Source organism: Natrix helvetica, assembly GCF_964273705.1.
Source record: "Natrix helvetica genome assembly, chromosome: 3".
NCBI classification, from domain to species: domain Eukaryota; kingdom Metazoa; phylum Chordata; class Lepidosauria; order Squamata; family Natricidae; genus Natrix; species Natrix helvetica.
Genome location: NC_138549.1, coordinates 102,205,001 through 102,219,388, shown reverse-complemented (window position 1 = coordinate 102,219,388; position 14,388 = coordinate 102,205,001). Strand labels below are relative to the sequence as shown.

At 41.0% G+C, this 14,388-nt stretch overlaps 1 protein-coding gene across 3 annotated transcripts in view; it reads right to left on the bottom strand.

Annotated features, from left to right (window-relative positions):
* The window catches only part of DNAI4 (dynein axonemal intermediate chain 4), a 50,587-nt gene that overhangs the window by 15,238 nt on the left and 20,961 nt on the right, over nucleotides 1-14,388 (bottom strand). For all 3 annotated transcript variants that reach the window (XM_081948278.1, XM_081948276.1, XM_081948277.1), the window contains exons 4-8: nucleotides 12,434-12,540; nucleotides 11,582-11,738; nucleotides 9,574-9,713; nucleotides 8,028-8,183; nucleotides 7,095-7,292 (exon numbers count right to left, since the gene is read on the bottom strand). In XM_081948278.1, the coding sequence (XP_081804404.1) occupies nucleotides 7,095-7,292; nucleotides 8,028-8,183; nucleotides 9,574-9,713; nucleotides 11,582-11,738; nucleotides 12,434-12,540 (758 nt within the window). The remainder of the gene's footprint in view (nucleotides 1-7,094; nucleotides 7,293-8,027; nucleotides 8,184-9,573; nucleotides 9,714-11,581; nucleotides 11,739-12,433; nucleotides 12,541-14,388) is intronic.

Here is a 14,388-nt window from a genome sequence, read left to right as displayed (position 1 = left end):
CTGATGTTCTCATTTTCTCCTTTAAAAAAAAAGATTCCCAATGTCCACAGGTTACTTGTCATTGTATCTACCATGTTCATCTCTCTTCTGAATTAACAAGATTTTCATGTTTTGAAAAACAAGGACTTAATGTTAAGAAAAGCTTTTAATAATTTGTTTATTTCCAGCAGTGTCTCCAAAAAATAAGAGTGGTGGTTATCACAGATCAATAATTTGTTATAAAGAATGCCCAAAAGGGAGGAAAAATACATGGAATAAATAAATGGAATGGTAGAAGATCATTCATTCATTCATTCATTCATTCATTCATTCATTCATTCATTCATTCATTCATTCATTCATTCATATTTTCCTCTTTCTCTCTGAATAGACCGTTGGCTTACCTGAACGGTCGTTCTCTGGGCGCTGCGGGAGAGTCCAAGCATGGGTTAACACAGCCTAACTGCCCTAGGACTGACTGAGTTTTTTCCTTGACCACGCCCCCTTTGCCTCTGGCAGGTCAGTTTTAAAAACGAAAATTTCAATAGGACGCCCTCAACCAGTTCCTGTAAGGCCTTAGTTCTGGTTTCTCAAACCCTGGGCGGGGTTGGACTCTCCCGCAGCGCCCAGAGAACGACCGTTCAAGTAAGCCAACGGTCTTTCTCCTGTGCGCTGCTTGGAGAGTCCAAGCATGGGACATACTCAAGCTATTGTGTCCCAGGGCGGGTCGAGTCAGTGTCCTTCGTAGCCTCCACAACTCTTTGTAATATACGTCTTCCGAAGGAGGCTTCTGCAGAGGCAAAGGTGTCAATTTTATAGTTCTTGATGAACGCCGTGGGCGAGGCCCACGTGGCTGCTCTGCAAATGTCTATAATAGACGCCTGGGTCGCCCATGCAGCTGAAGTTGCAGCGCTCCTAGTTGAGTGCGCCGTTACTCTGCGTGGTGCAGTTCTGCCTTGCGCTTCATAGGCAAGCTTGATGCAAGCCCTCAGCCAGCTTCCGATTGTGTGGGACGAAACCTTGCGACCAAGGAACCCAGGGTGAAAGGAAACAAAAAGGGATTCGGAACGCCGAAACTCCTTTGATCGTTTAATGTAAATTTTGACTGTCCTTCGTACATCTAGTTTATGCCAGATTTTTTCCTTTTGATGCACTGGATTTGGACAAAAATTAGGAAGGATCACTTCCTGGGCTCTATGGAATTGAGTATTCATCTTAGGTATAAAGGATGGATCAAGTCTCAATATGATTCTGTCATTATGAATAATGCAAAGGTCCTCCCTCACAGATAGCGCAGCCAATTCAGATATTCTGCGAGCCGATGTTATAGCTATGAGGAAGGCCGTCTTAATAGTCAGATGATGGAGGCTTGCCTTCCTGAGAGGTTCGAAGGGAGCCCCCGTCAAAGCCTTCAAGACATATGGTAAATCCCAGGAGGGATATCGATGAACCACCTGAGGGGAGATGTTCATCGCCCCCTTGAGGAAGCTCTTTACTTGTGGGTGTTGACTCAGGGATCGAGAGGATTTACAGGTAAGAATGGTGGATAGAGCTGCCACCTGCCTCTTGAGCGTGTTGGGCGCGAGGCCCCTGTCCAAACCCTCTTGGAGAAATTCCAGCAAATTTGGCACTGAAGCCGAAGTGTCCTGCACACCCTTCTCCTGACACCAAGAAGAAAAGGCGTTCCACGTGTATTCGTATATTCTAGTGGTGGAAGGTCTCCTGGACGCTTGAATAGTTTTGATGACCTTGTCTGAGAACCTCTGTTTCCTCAGGAGTTCCCCCTCAAGCGCCAGACGGCTAGTTGTAGCCACTGGGGATCTGGATGCTTGATGTGACCTTGGCTGAGGGAGATCTGCTCCTGCGGAATCCTCCACGGACTTTGGATCGAGAGGCTGACAAGGTCCGCGTACCAGGACCTCCTGGGCCAGTGAGGAGCCACTAAGATTAGTTCGGCCCTTTCTGAAAGTAATTTGGCCACTACTTGAGGTATGAGAGGAAGCGGCGGAAACGCGTACAGGAGTCCTGAGGGCCAAGTGCTCCTCAGCGCGTCCGTCCCCTCCGCTAAGGGCGAGTGGTATCGAGTGAAGAAGCGGGGCAGATGTGTGTTGGTGTTGGTTGCAAACAGGTCTACTTGCGGTTTGCCGAACTTCTCCACGATCTGAGAGAAGATGTCCGGATGCAGCCGCCATTCTGAGTGGTCTATCGTCTGCCGACTCAGCCAATCCGCCTCTTGGTTGTTCGTCCCCGATATGTGGTCCGCTGTTATGGACGCCAGATGTCGCTCCGCCCATCTGCCCAACAGTTCCGCCTCCTGCATGAGATTTTTGGAGTGCGTGCCTCCCTGCCTGTTGATGTGGGCCTTTGTGGCAACATTGTCTGTTAACAACAGTACATGATGACCCACAATCTGAGATGCAAAATGACGTAGAGCGAGACGGGCGGCCCTCAGTTCTAGCCAGTTTATGCTGTGGGCCGCCTCCCTCTGTGTCCATTTGCCCTGCGCAAGATGTCCCTGGCAGTGCGCTCCCCATCCCTGTAGGCTGGCATCTGTTGTTACAACCAGCCTTTCGGGCTCCTTGAAGAGGCACCCCTTCCTGACCGCCGCTGTGCTCCACCAACTCAAGGAGCGAAGTACTTTTGGCGTTAGTTTCACGCGCCGTAGCGAGTTGCTGTCCCTTGACCTCTGCATTGGCAGAAGGAACCATTGCAGCTCCCTTGCGTGAAGCCGTGCCCAGGGAACTACCTTTAGGCAGGAGATCATGATGCCCAGGAGCTGGGATAATTGTAAAATCGGCACTGACCTGGGACTTTTGCATAGACGAAGTTTGCTCTGAAGGTTCGCCATCCTGTCTGGAGACAGAAATACCTGGCAGGAGACGGAGTCGATTATGGTGCCGAGATGTTGGATTCGGGTGGTCGGTTCTAGGTGACTCTTCTGTAGGTTCACTGAAAACCCGTGATGTTGTAGGGTGCGTATGGTCACCTGAACGTCCCTTCGGGCCTGTTTCTGGTTGGAAGAATGAATTATTATGTCGTCTAGATAACACTCTAGCCGAATTGGTCGATTTCGGAGGTGGGCCGCCACCACTGCCAAGATCTTGGTGAAGGTCCTGGGGGCAGACGAGAGGCCGAATGGCAGGGCCCTGTATTGATAGTGCCTCCCGTCGTAGTGGAACCTCAGGAACCTTCTGTGGGCAGGGTGAATGGGGACATGGAGGTAAGCTTCCTTCAAATCTATTGATGTGAGGAGATCCCCCTGTCGAGTGCAAGCCAGGATGGAGTGGAGGGACTGCATCTTGAACCTTTTGTATGCCAGATGCTGATTTAGGCACTTTAGATCCAAGATGGCCCTCCACCCCCCTGAGTTCTTTGGGACTAGAAAGAGGATGGAATAATATCCTCGTTTTTCCTGTTCCTTGGGAACGGGTTCTATGGCCCTGATTTCGAGCAGATGGAGGATCTCCTTCTGCATGAGCTCTTTCTTTTGGGGATTCTTGGGGGTGGGACAACGAATAAATTTTTGTTGAGGGAAAGATAGAAATTCCAGCACTAGGCCCCTCCTGATCGTGTTGAGGACCCAAGTGTCTGATGTTATCTCCTCCCACCTGTCGGCGTATATCTGGAGCCGACCCCCTATGGGAGGATCCCTGTGATGGTCACTTCCCCCTACGAAACTGTCGGGAATTGGATCCCCCACGAAATGGCTTCCGAAAGGAATGCTGTTGTTGCTGCCTTCCTCTGGACCCGTAATTTGTTCTGTCCTGCCCCCTGTCTCCTGTCTGGGGAAATGGTCTCTGATAAGAAGAATTAGAGCAGGAAGCTTGAGAGTTATCCTGCGCTCTAAAGGGCTGTCTCCTGAATGAACCTGAACCTTTAAATTCAGATTTCTTCAGGGTGGCCGGGAGAATTTTACGTTTGTCCTTAGTTTCAATGACAAACTTCTCCAGGGCCTCCCCGAAGAGTTGCCCTCCCTTAAATGGGGCGGAAGCAAGCTTCCATTTGGCCTTCATATCAGCCTGCCAGTGGCGAAGCCACAACAGGCGACGTGATGTCACATTGGATGCCAAAGCCCTAGATGCGAATTTTGCCGCATTAAGGGAGGCATCCGCTGAGTACTCTACGGCGGTTATTATCTTATTGATGTCATGCCGCCATCTAGAACCCGCTGAGGGAGGTTTGGACCTGAGTTGTCGTAGCCAAAGAAGAGAAGCCCTGGTGAAGAATGATGCCGAGGTGGATGCTCTAATGGCCCAGGCAGCCGCCTGGTGCGTCTTGTGGCACGCCTTCTCTGAACGTTTGTCCTCGGCCTTGAGCCCTTCGAGTAAATCTGCTGGAAGATTAGAAGTAGAAGTTAGAGAGACCACCGGGGCATCCACCTCAGGCAACTTCAGCGCCTCATCCATTTTGTCTGCTACAGCGTAAAGGGATTTGTCCCCCCCGCTGGGATTGGTCAGGGTACCAGGTTGGACCCACTGCCTTTGGACTACGTCCAGGAATAAGTCCGGAACGGGAATCAGTTCCTGGGTTGGGGAGGGTTCCTGGAATAAACCTTCCTTATGATCCTTAGTGGGAGGGGGGGTGGTCGAGGCACTCTTGGGAGTGGGACCAAGTTCAGTGGCTGCTATGGCCTTGTGAAGGATGGATTTAAACAGGGATGGTTTGAATAACCCTGTAAAGGCCGGTTTATCAGGAGGAAGATCCTCATCCTCCGATAATTCGAAATCCTCTATTTCCCCCTCCTCTAATCCTGTGTCCTCCGTGGCAATAGAGGTGCCAGGCGAAGCAGGGGCATGGTCTCCTACAGGGGCAGGGGTTGCCCTGGCTTTAGGAGTGGTAGAAGAACCAGTCTCTTTCTGTTTGAGACCATCAGCTATTCCTTGGGAGATGGCCTTAGTTATGATCTCCTTCATCTCAGCTGATAATGCGGGACCCTTGTCCTCTCTTGGGCATCCTCTGGAGCCCTTGGAGGTTCTCCTTTCCTCCCTCTGAAATATATCCTGATATGGTTCCAATTCCTCCCTAACAGAAGAACTGGGAGAGTCTGGGTAGCCCCAGGAGGCATCTGGGGAGGAGTCCCTTGAAATCCCCCCAGTTGATGGAGGTGATCCATCCTGGTGGGGAGAGTCCTGATCCTGAACCTTCCCTTGGGGAGAATGAGGCCTTGCCCATGCCTCCTCTTGATCTGGGGACCTGCTGGCTTTTTGGGCCTGTGAGGTATGGCCTCTACGGGTTCCCTCCTTACTGGTGGGTAAGTCCCCTGAGGCTCGGGAAGGGGATCTATTGGGATTGCCTCTCCCTCCCTTGTTTCCTTTGGGGGGGGCTCCACTCTGGGCCTCTTGGAAGAAGGCCCAGCCTGCACCTCCAAACCTTCGTCTGCCATTGTTGTTCAGGAGTCACAGGAAGGCTGGATGGGTCTGGAGGGCACCGCTGGGACGAGCCAGACGGCCACGAAACGTCCGCGGTTGCTGTAATAGGCAAGGGAAGCCAGCCGGCGAAATCCCTGCCTTGGAATGCTAGACAGCTGTTTTCGAGACGTTCGGCCTTGCCGGAGCTCCGGACAAGGCCTCTCAGTCGCTAAGCGTTGCTACTGCTGCTGCTACTGACGAGGTCTGACTGCGAGGTCTGTAACTGCTGCCGTTTGAATCTTGAGGCAATTTGGTGCTCTAAAATGGCCGCCGCTGCGCACGCAGCCTCAGTAACCAAGGCGACCCTCTCCGAAGTGGAGAAAAGGGTGCGAAAGGTTTAAAATGGCCGCCGCTGTTGCCGGGCAGAATTTGGAAGCTGTTAGGACGCCGAAAGGGTCCGAAAAAGGCTTCCGCGGCTTAATAGAAGAGATCTGCCAGCGCCAAACAGCTGGTTGTCTCTCGTAGCGATTCCGCTCACCGGCTGGAGCCGGACAAGCCTCAAGCCTACCTCGCTTGGCTTACAAGCAGCAGATGATGAATATCAGACCTCCTGAGCTGTCAAGAAATGCTTTAGCTGATGTCAAAATGAAATGGTCAAGAATTCTTTTAATGCTGATGTGGGGAGTCCAAGCAAAAGGTTTAAAACTGAAGAACTCCCCTGCAACAGTCCTATCGGGCGGACTGAGTTTTTAAAACTGACCTGCCAGAGGCAAAGGGGGCGTGGTCAAGGAAAAAACTCAGTCAGTCCTAGGGCAGTTAGGCTGTGTTAACCCATGCTTGGACTCTCCAAGCAGGGCACAGGAGAACTAATAAACCTCAGGGCAGTTTACAATTAGCAACCAAATAATTTTAATAAAAGGAACAGCACTATAAAGTCGGGAGGAGGAGGAAGGAATTCTTTCTTTACATGTCTATGGCGAGATATGTTTCTCTGGATTTGAGTAGGGAATTTTGTCTGGATTTTAGCTGTTCTTTTCCTTTCTTTTCGCTATCAGTATAGTACTATATGTCACTAAGACATGTTTTGAGAAATGTTGCCTCTGTATGCTTCTGAGAGAACTACCAGCTTTCCTTCTGTAAAATGTTTTTCTCGCATCAGGGGATCATCCTACCTCTTCGTTTGTACTTATGATTTTATGGTTGAAGTTACTTTAGTTCCTGTTCTGTGAAATTGATTTGGTCTCAAAATATGAAAGTTCATAAAACCTATGTGCACTGCCTAGGCACTCAGACCCTTCTTCTGCCTTTTACATGTGTGTGTGTGTGTGTGTGTGTGTGTGTGTGTGTGTGTGTGTGTGTTGAGTTCGCCTTGTAAGGAGAATGTTCTGACCACATTTATCTTCACATTTGGAGAAAAGTCAAGCCTTGAGGAGCCCTGATTTAACTCTTCAGCAACAAAAAAGAAATAATGGGGGTGACACTGTCTTTTTAAGGTATAACCCACTAATTGAAGACCTTTGACCTAGACTGTAGGTAAACATTCTAACACCTTATTTGTAAACCAGGCCAACATTTTCTTTTCAGGAAGCAAATTAGGACTTGTATGAATAAAGTTGATTCATAAGCAGTGGGTTTCAGAACTCTTTCCCTACTCTTTCTTCTAAAAATAACATTTCTGTATTGTGTACTAACTTAAATATTTTTTTACAATAAGAGAAACTGTTCCTGAACTCATGCTGATGAGTAAATACCTGATGACTTATGTACCTATGAGGATAGGAAGTTGCCGATAAGCTGCAAGTTTAGGCTGGAAAATATTCTCCATTAGGACTCTTTCCATATAAAAGAGATCTTGATTAAATTTATCAGATTTAAATATAATTTCTGACTGGTCTTCTGTTTCTTCCTGAATTCGGGAAAGAATTACACTTTCAAGATCAATAATGGAACTTGAAGTAAAGCTTTCTGAAAGGAAAAAGAAAAAAAACCCAACAAATGTTACAAAGCAAACACCTGAGTATTAGAAGAAAGAGAAAATAATGTTCCGTTTTTCATTTTCTGAACTGACTTGGAATTTTAAGGGCAGAATAAACATCTATTAATAAATAATATATTAAATGTTACAATATGCTATTTTATTTTATATTCTTCTATTTTTCCAGAGGAGATTACTCTGACGTTTCAGTCTCCAGTTCAATCTACAATTTGGATGCACGTATATGTGTGTGTTTCTGTGTGCCTATGAGTGCTTTCCATGCACACCATGAAACCATTTCAATAGAGATGGAGTTCTAGGCTATAAACTATTCCTTCAGTATTTATATATTGTTAATATAAAAATAGGTATTAGTGCATGTTTTCATAAATGCTGAAACGCTATGGACTGGAGAGTAAACTCCATTTTTTAAAAATGGATTTTTGTCTAGATTAACATTTATAGAATTACTCATTAAGATTTATTTGATCCCATATCAGAAAATTGCAAGAAAAATAAAAAGACAATTCATTACACTGTGATAACTGTGAGTCAATAGCAATAATACCTCATCATTTTAAAATATATAATCTAGTTAAAAGAGTAAAACCACCACGACCACCACCATATACTTTTCTACATATAATCATGATATACAGATAATACGTAAATCTTGATTTGGTTGGGAGAAAATACGGAAATTTAAATATAGATTATAAAAGTACCTGTTTCCACAGAACCAAGGGATATAGCTTTGTCACGCTCTTTGGCTGCAGTTGGTTTACCAGCCACTGTAGTCAGTGCTTCACTAATTGTTTCTGCTGTTGCTTCTTCCAAAGCATTAAAAGAATCAAATAAATCCCAGGTAGTGGCCATTATGTCTATGGGGAAAAAAGAAGACATGATTAGTTCTGGGTTTTTTTCTATATGTAAGTACAACATATTTATATTACAAGGAAATATTGCTGATATATTTCATAAAAACAAACTGGTTGAATTTGTTTAACTGGTTTAAGAAGCTAACTATAACTAGATGTCACGGAATTCTCATGTTTTCTTTGTATAACTGCACATTCTTCCAGAGGATCATAAAGGATGTGTTTACATAAAATATGTCAGATCAGTTTTCTAAACAGACCTTTCCATTTAATTTTTTCAATTATCTTTTAGGGAGGTTTATAATTGCTTCCACTCACTTCACAGGGGCAGCATTCTTGCACAAATCTACCCTAAGCATTTAAATACTTTTTTAAAAAAGTAAATGCATCCTTGACTACTGGTGGTTTGGCCCATGATATTTTACTGGCAACATTTAAAAAAACTGGTTTGCCACTGTCTTCTACTGGGATTCCCCCCCCCCCCCCCCCCCAATTTCCATGGCTATCCAACAACTTTGACTCTGCTTACTTCTGAGCCAAGGTCAATTTGGTTCTGCTGCCACCTACTGAGGTTTTAAAATACATACACCTATACAAAAAAGAAGAAGTCACTTATCTCCTTAGTTGTACTGACTAGAAATTAGGCTCACTTGAGCCATGGAGAAAGCAAAGGAGAATGGTGTTTAAAAACTGGAAAATTGTGAGCTCCCATCCCTCCATAGACATGATAGCCCGCTGTTTGTCTTTGGGTCAGATACTCTCTCTCAGCATAATCCATCTCACAGAATTGATTATGTGGGGAAATTTAGAAGACTATTTTGAGTTAATCAAAATAAAAAATAGAATATAAGTCTTAATAAAAACAACAAGACCAACAATAATGTCCCACACTAAGCAGAAACTGAAGCTAAAAGGATTATTTTAACAGGACAATAATCAGAAACATACTACAAATCAATTATGAAGTACTTCCAGGAAAGAACAATAAAAAAATGGGAATGAACTACACAGTTCCCAGACTTGAAGATTATTGAAACATATTTCTTGGCTAAAAAAGAAGAGGACAACAGCAAGGAAAGCTGTGGCACAAAAAAAAAAGGGGGCAATTTTCTCATATGTAGAATACTGAACTCTGCAAACACAACTTTAAAAAAGGACAGATGTAGATGTAATGTTTTATATTAGTCGATACAATTTCATAAGAAACCTTTAGAAGCAATATTAATTATTTCTGCCAAAAGAAAAGAAAAAATTGCATAAGGCCCAAACAATTTTCTTGTTTATATATTTGCATAGGAAACTCAAAAACAAATTCTGGTGTTGCTTCCAAAGTTGAAACTATAGATCTTTCTATACAGTGTTAATGATCTATAAATAATTCCCACTAATTTACCTTTGTCAGCCATTACAATTTTGTCACATTGTACTTCCTTCATCTTTGGTGCGCCATTCAATGTTTGCATCGTTCTATTGGCATATTGATCATTGCCAATTCTGTTTTTACAGAGTTCCATATAAGCAATATTCCTTTTCCTTTGGAAAACAAAAGATATGAATTCACAGTGCTGTATGCAAATATTTCAACTTCAACCAGATATCCTTTTTCTTTGCAGATATCTCCTTAGAAATAATATGTCCATAAATATTGTACATGGAAACTCATTCTTAAATGGTACTACAATAGATATGGAATTCTGAAGTTGCAGGCCCTTAGCTGGGAGTAAATACTCTGTTAGATTTACTTTTAAGCAGATATGGAAAGAAGTGCACTGTGAAATGTGTCCGAATTCTTTTACGGGAGTTCTGAAATTTGCATTTTTCTAGCCAGATTAACAGCTGTGAATCAGTAAATAAACAATATTGCTTGTTTTTTGACACTGCACATTTTTATATTTCTTTCTGCACAGCTTTATTTTACTGCAATTGCCCATTAGATTCTTAGGATCTAGAGAAGGACTGAGCAACCATGGTCCCTTTACGATTTATGGATTTCAACATATGGCTGGCTCAGGAATCTGGGAGTTGAAGTCCACAGGTCATAAATGGGCCATAATTGCCTACCTCGATCTAGAAGAAATAACTGTTACAGCTCACTTGCAGATGGATATAATGAGGCAAATAATATTTGTGTTGTTTTCCCATAGCTGACCAGACTGTAAAACGTTAGATATGCTCAGTGGTGGCAAATTTATAGTATGAAATCAAACATTTGGGAACGTATCAAGCAAGGAACAGATGATTGGCCTGCTAGCTTACCATTTTCTACAGTGACTGGCAGTGATTGAGAGGATCTTGTGGGGTGAGACACTTGTGATGCAATACAAATGTGATTTTGAGAATTAGGAGCTGGCCAGAGACTTGGTGATGAAGGCTATTGAAATATGTCACGTTCTCTTTAATCATACATGCCCTCCTTGAAAATGTGACCCTTCATTCTGCTGTGCAACATGATCATTTTTTAAAACCTCAGTCATACTTCATGCATTATCAGTGATTGCTAATTTAATGAAAACATATAAAGGAATTATAATTGGGTATCTTAACATTTAATGACTTATTTCTTTTTAAAGTTGCTTTTGAGATTGGAAGGAGGAAGGAGTTGAGAATCATAATAAACACCTGAAGGGCATTAGTTGGAAAATACCATCCTAAAACATAATATGAAATACTGTAACTTGTAGATTAATATAGAATAGATATAATAGTAAACTACAGTAAGCACATACATTTCTTCTTGTGCAGCCATGTCATGGTGGAAACTTTCACTTATGGTTTAAATTACTCAGATTGGATCTCTAAATTAACTGTGATTTATTAAAATAATCCAGATTCATATAAGAACACTCTTCAAAACTTGAACTTTATATGAACCCATCTAGTTCTATAAATCTATGTCCATGCAGTCAGCAGGAGTTGAGCTAAATTCAATGGATATTTGATTTGACATTTGCAATTTCACCAGATTCAGATATAAAGCTAAAGTGCAACAGTTAAACAAGAGATTATCTTTTTCAAATACCTGTACAAGTGGAAACAGGAAATGGGAATGCACAAGATAAAAGCTGCTTTAGATAATGCTAAACTATAACTTAGTGTAACAGTAAAATACTTTGTTGCTAGGAAACACACTAGAAAGCAATATGTGGCTCTCAAATCTTGTTCCACAATTTCCACAATCCTTCAATACTGGTTGTGCTGTCTAGAGCTGCTGGGAATTGCAGTTCACTAACCTAAAGTGAACATAGATTGCTCTTCCTTGATACAGCAGAAACAAAATACATTTTGTTATATTTGTAATACAAACCATCATAGGAAAAAAATTCTGAAGTTATAAGCCATATTTCATTGCAAACTTGCTAACAAGAGGCAAGCTTATGTAATAACCATTGCACTGCACTTACCTGACATCATCGGCTTCTTCAGATTCTGAGGATATCATATCAGTTGGCATGTTAAATATCCAAATTGTTTCTGTCTCAGTCAGTAATATATCCACAGTCTTTTCTAAATCGTGCTTTGTCAGTTGTTCTAACATCTCCTCTCTTCTAACCTGGACATCTACCATGAGAGAAAATGAATTCATACTTTGCATTTAGAACAGCATGTATAAGTCATATGCAGGTTATTGGAACAATGAACATAAACATTCTTTTCTTTTATATGAATAGGTTTTTCTTCTAAGGTGTAGAGACTTCCTTGATGTATAGACTTGCTAGAGAGTGTAAATACCTAAAAGAAACATTCAGTATGCTCCTCAATTCTTGATGTTGCTTCAGGAACATTTGGTAAAAGAAAGCTTTGATGTAGTAGATATAATTCTATTCATTAATAAGCTGGTACGGGCAAGTAATACTTAAAACTAGCCAAGACACGATATCAAGCACTTTTTAAAGAACATGTTACCAGGGAGACATACAGAGGAGATGCAGTAACATCCATAGCACAGAGCTCAGATCAGAGAGTGCACCGTATTGACCATTTTACGCTAATCACCAGGATTGTTATTTACTGATAATAATGCCTTTGATTTTATTAAACATCAAAACATTTTTGTACTATAGTTATGTTTATTTTGTTGTTTTTATTATTATTACTATCATCATTAGATATTTCTTCCATCCTTTTTTATATAATGTATAATTCATGTTGTACTGCAGGCTGCCATGAGTCTGGTAGAGGTCAGCAACTTATATTAATGGTGCAGAAGGAGAAGGAAAAAATGATTATTCAAATATTTTTATGTAGACTTTTACCTATAAAACTAGAAATTGTGTCTCGTCTAAATCCGGGCTCCACAATCTCTTCTGCCATTGATTCAGTAGAAGCAGTTGATTTTGTAACACTGCCACTCCCATAAGTTCTGTAGTTTCAATAGAACATTTTAAAATTAATGGAAATGAAATAGCAAATGACAAAGAAGGAATATTACATATCAACAAAAACATATTCACAGAACTACTGATCGCTTAGTAATTTTCAGCTGCTTATAACATTATATACTAGAGAACAGAACATTTACATGTAATATATTTGCACTGACTTTGTTATAGAAAAGGCAAATACATGAGGAATGAGGAGACAATGAAAATGGCGCAACAAGAAAAAGAAACCTTAACATTGCAAATGATTATGTTTGGAATTCAAAAGATCTTAGCAGTAACAGAAAAAATTGAGAAGAGATTGGAGAATACAGAATGCAGCACAGTAAAATTTGATGGAAAAATTGAGGATGTTTATCAAATGGAAAAAGTGGAGGACAGAGTTCTAAAAATGGAAGGAAAAAATAATCAAAGAACCAAGAAAACTGTTGATATAGATAGTAAACTGAGCCTGGCTGGAAATGAAAAGAGTGGAATATGGAAAGGGGAGATAGATGGACTGGAACTCTATCCCAGACTTCAAAGTACAGAAGAAGAAAAGAGAGAAAAATTGATGGATGGAAGGAAACTTTATCAGAAGCACGAGTGATAACTACAGATAAGCTGATTGAAGAAGCAAATGGAGGGTTTCGAGTTTACATAAGAAATGAAATGAACAATAACTTGTGAAGAGAAGTCTATACAAGACTTACCAAGAAATTAATCAGAATGCTAATGCTACAAATGGCAAGAGACATAAGACTGCACTATTACTGGAAAGACACAGGTTGATGTAATGAAAGCTGATAATAAAAATTAAGTAAAATTTAGTCAAATTTAGATTATTGTGTATAAAATGAAGTGATAATGGTTATAGTTAAATAAATGATTGATAATGATAATAATGCATATATATGTATTGGTTTGTTAAGAGGAAATGCTATATAAATTGCAAATGGAGACTATGAAAGGAAGTTTAGAAATTAAACATAATCAATTTTCTATTTAGAATATGTTATAAAGATGCAATTTTATTGTAGGATGTTGGGAGGAGTTAATGGAATGCCATTATGTGGTTTTGCTCTAAATTGAAATATTTCATATAAAAGGATGTAAAAACAATTACAGTCAAATGAAGGCTGAGGTATGATGAATGTATATAAATACTGCATACTTGATTTTAAAATATGTGATTTGATATGAATTATAGGTGATGACTGTGGAAGGGATGCACAGAAGCTTTTGTAACCAACTGTCACACTTTCTACAATTTGTAATGGAAGATGGTTTTGTGTTTTTTGTTTTTGTCTGTTTGTGTTCATTTAAAAAAAAAATCAAAAAAAAAGAAATGAGGAGACATTAATTTGAAATCCATTCTTCATGAAATAGTTCACAAAATATTTCTAGTCTACTTCATATAATATGATTTCTGATTAAGTTATGTTTCCAAATTAGCTTGCCTGCCACAAGGATAAGAAGAATGATACATGAAAAAAGAATTAATTTATAAATTAAACTGCTTTATAATAGAATGCAATTCATTTCTTTCTGTATATTTTTGTAGGACCCAGAAATTAATTCCTCACTTGATGAAGTCTATGGGTTAAAGTTCAATAAGAATGAACTTAGGTAAGCTCTGATTCATATATCTTCTTCCTACCACAATATACATAAGAGAAATTCCACCAGTTTATGTTTTCAATCAACTATGCCTTAATAGTTACAAACCTGATCTTATAAACTATTTCTCATTTTAGGAATTGTATTTTTTTTAAAAAAGTATGCTTCAATGATTTTAATTACAACGGGGAAAGCTGGCTTGCTTTAAGAAATGTAGTTTAAGAGTTACC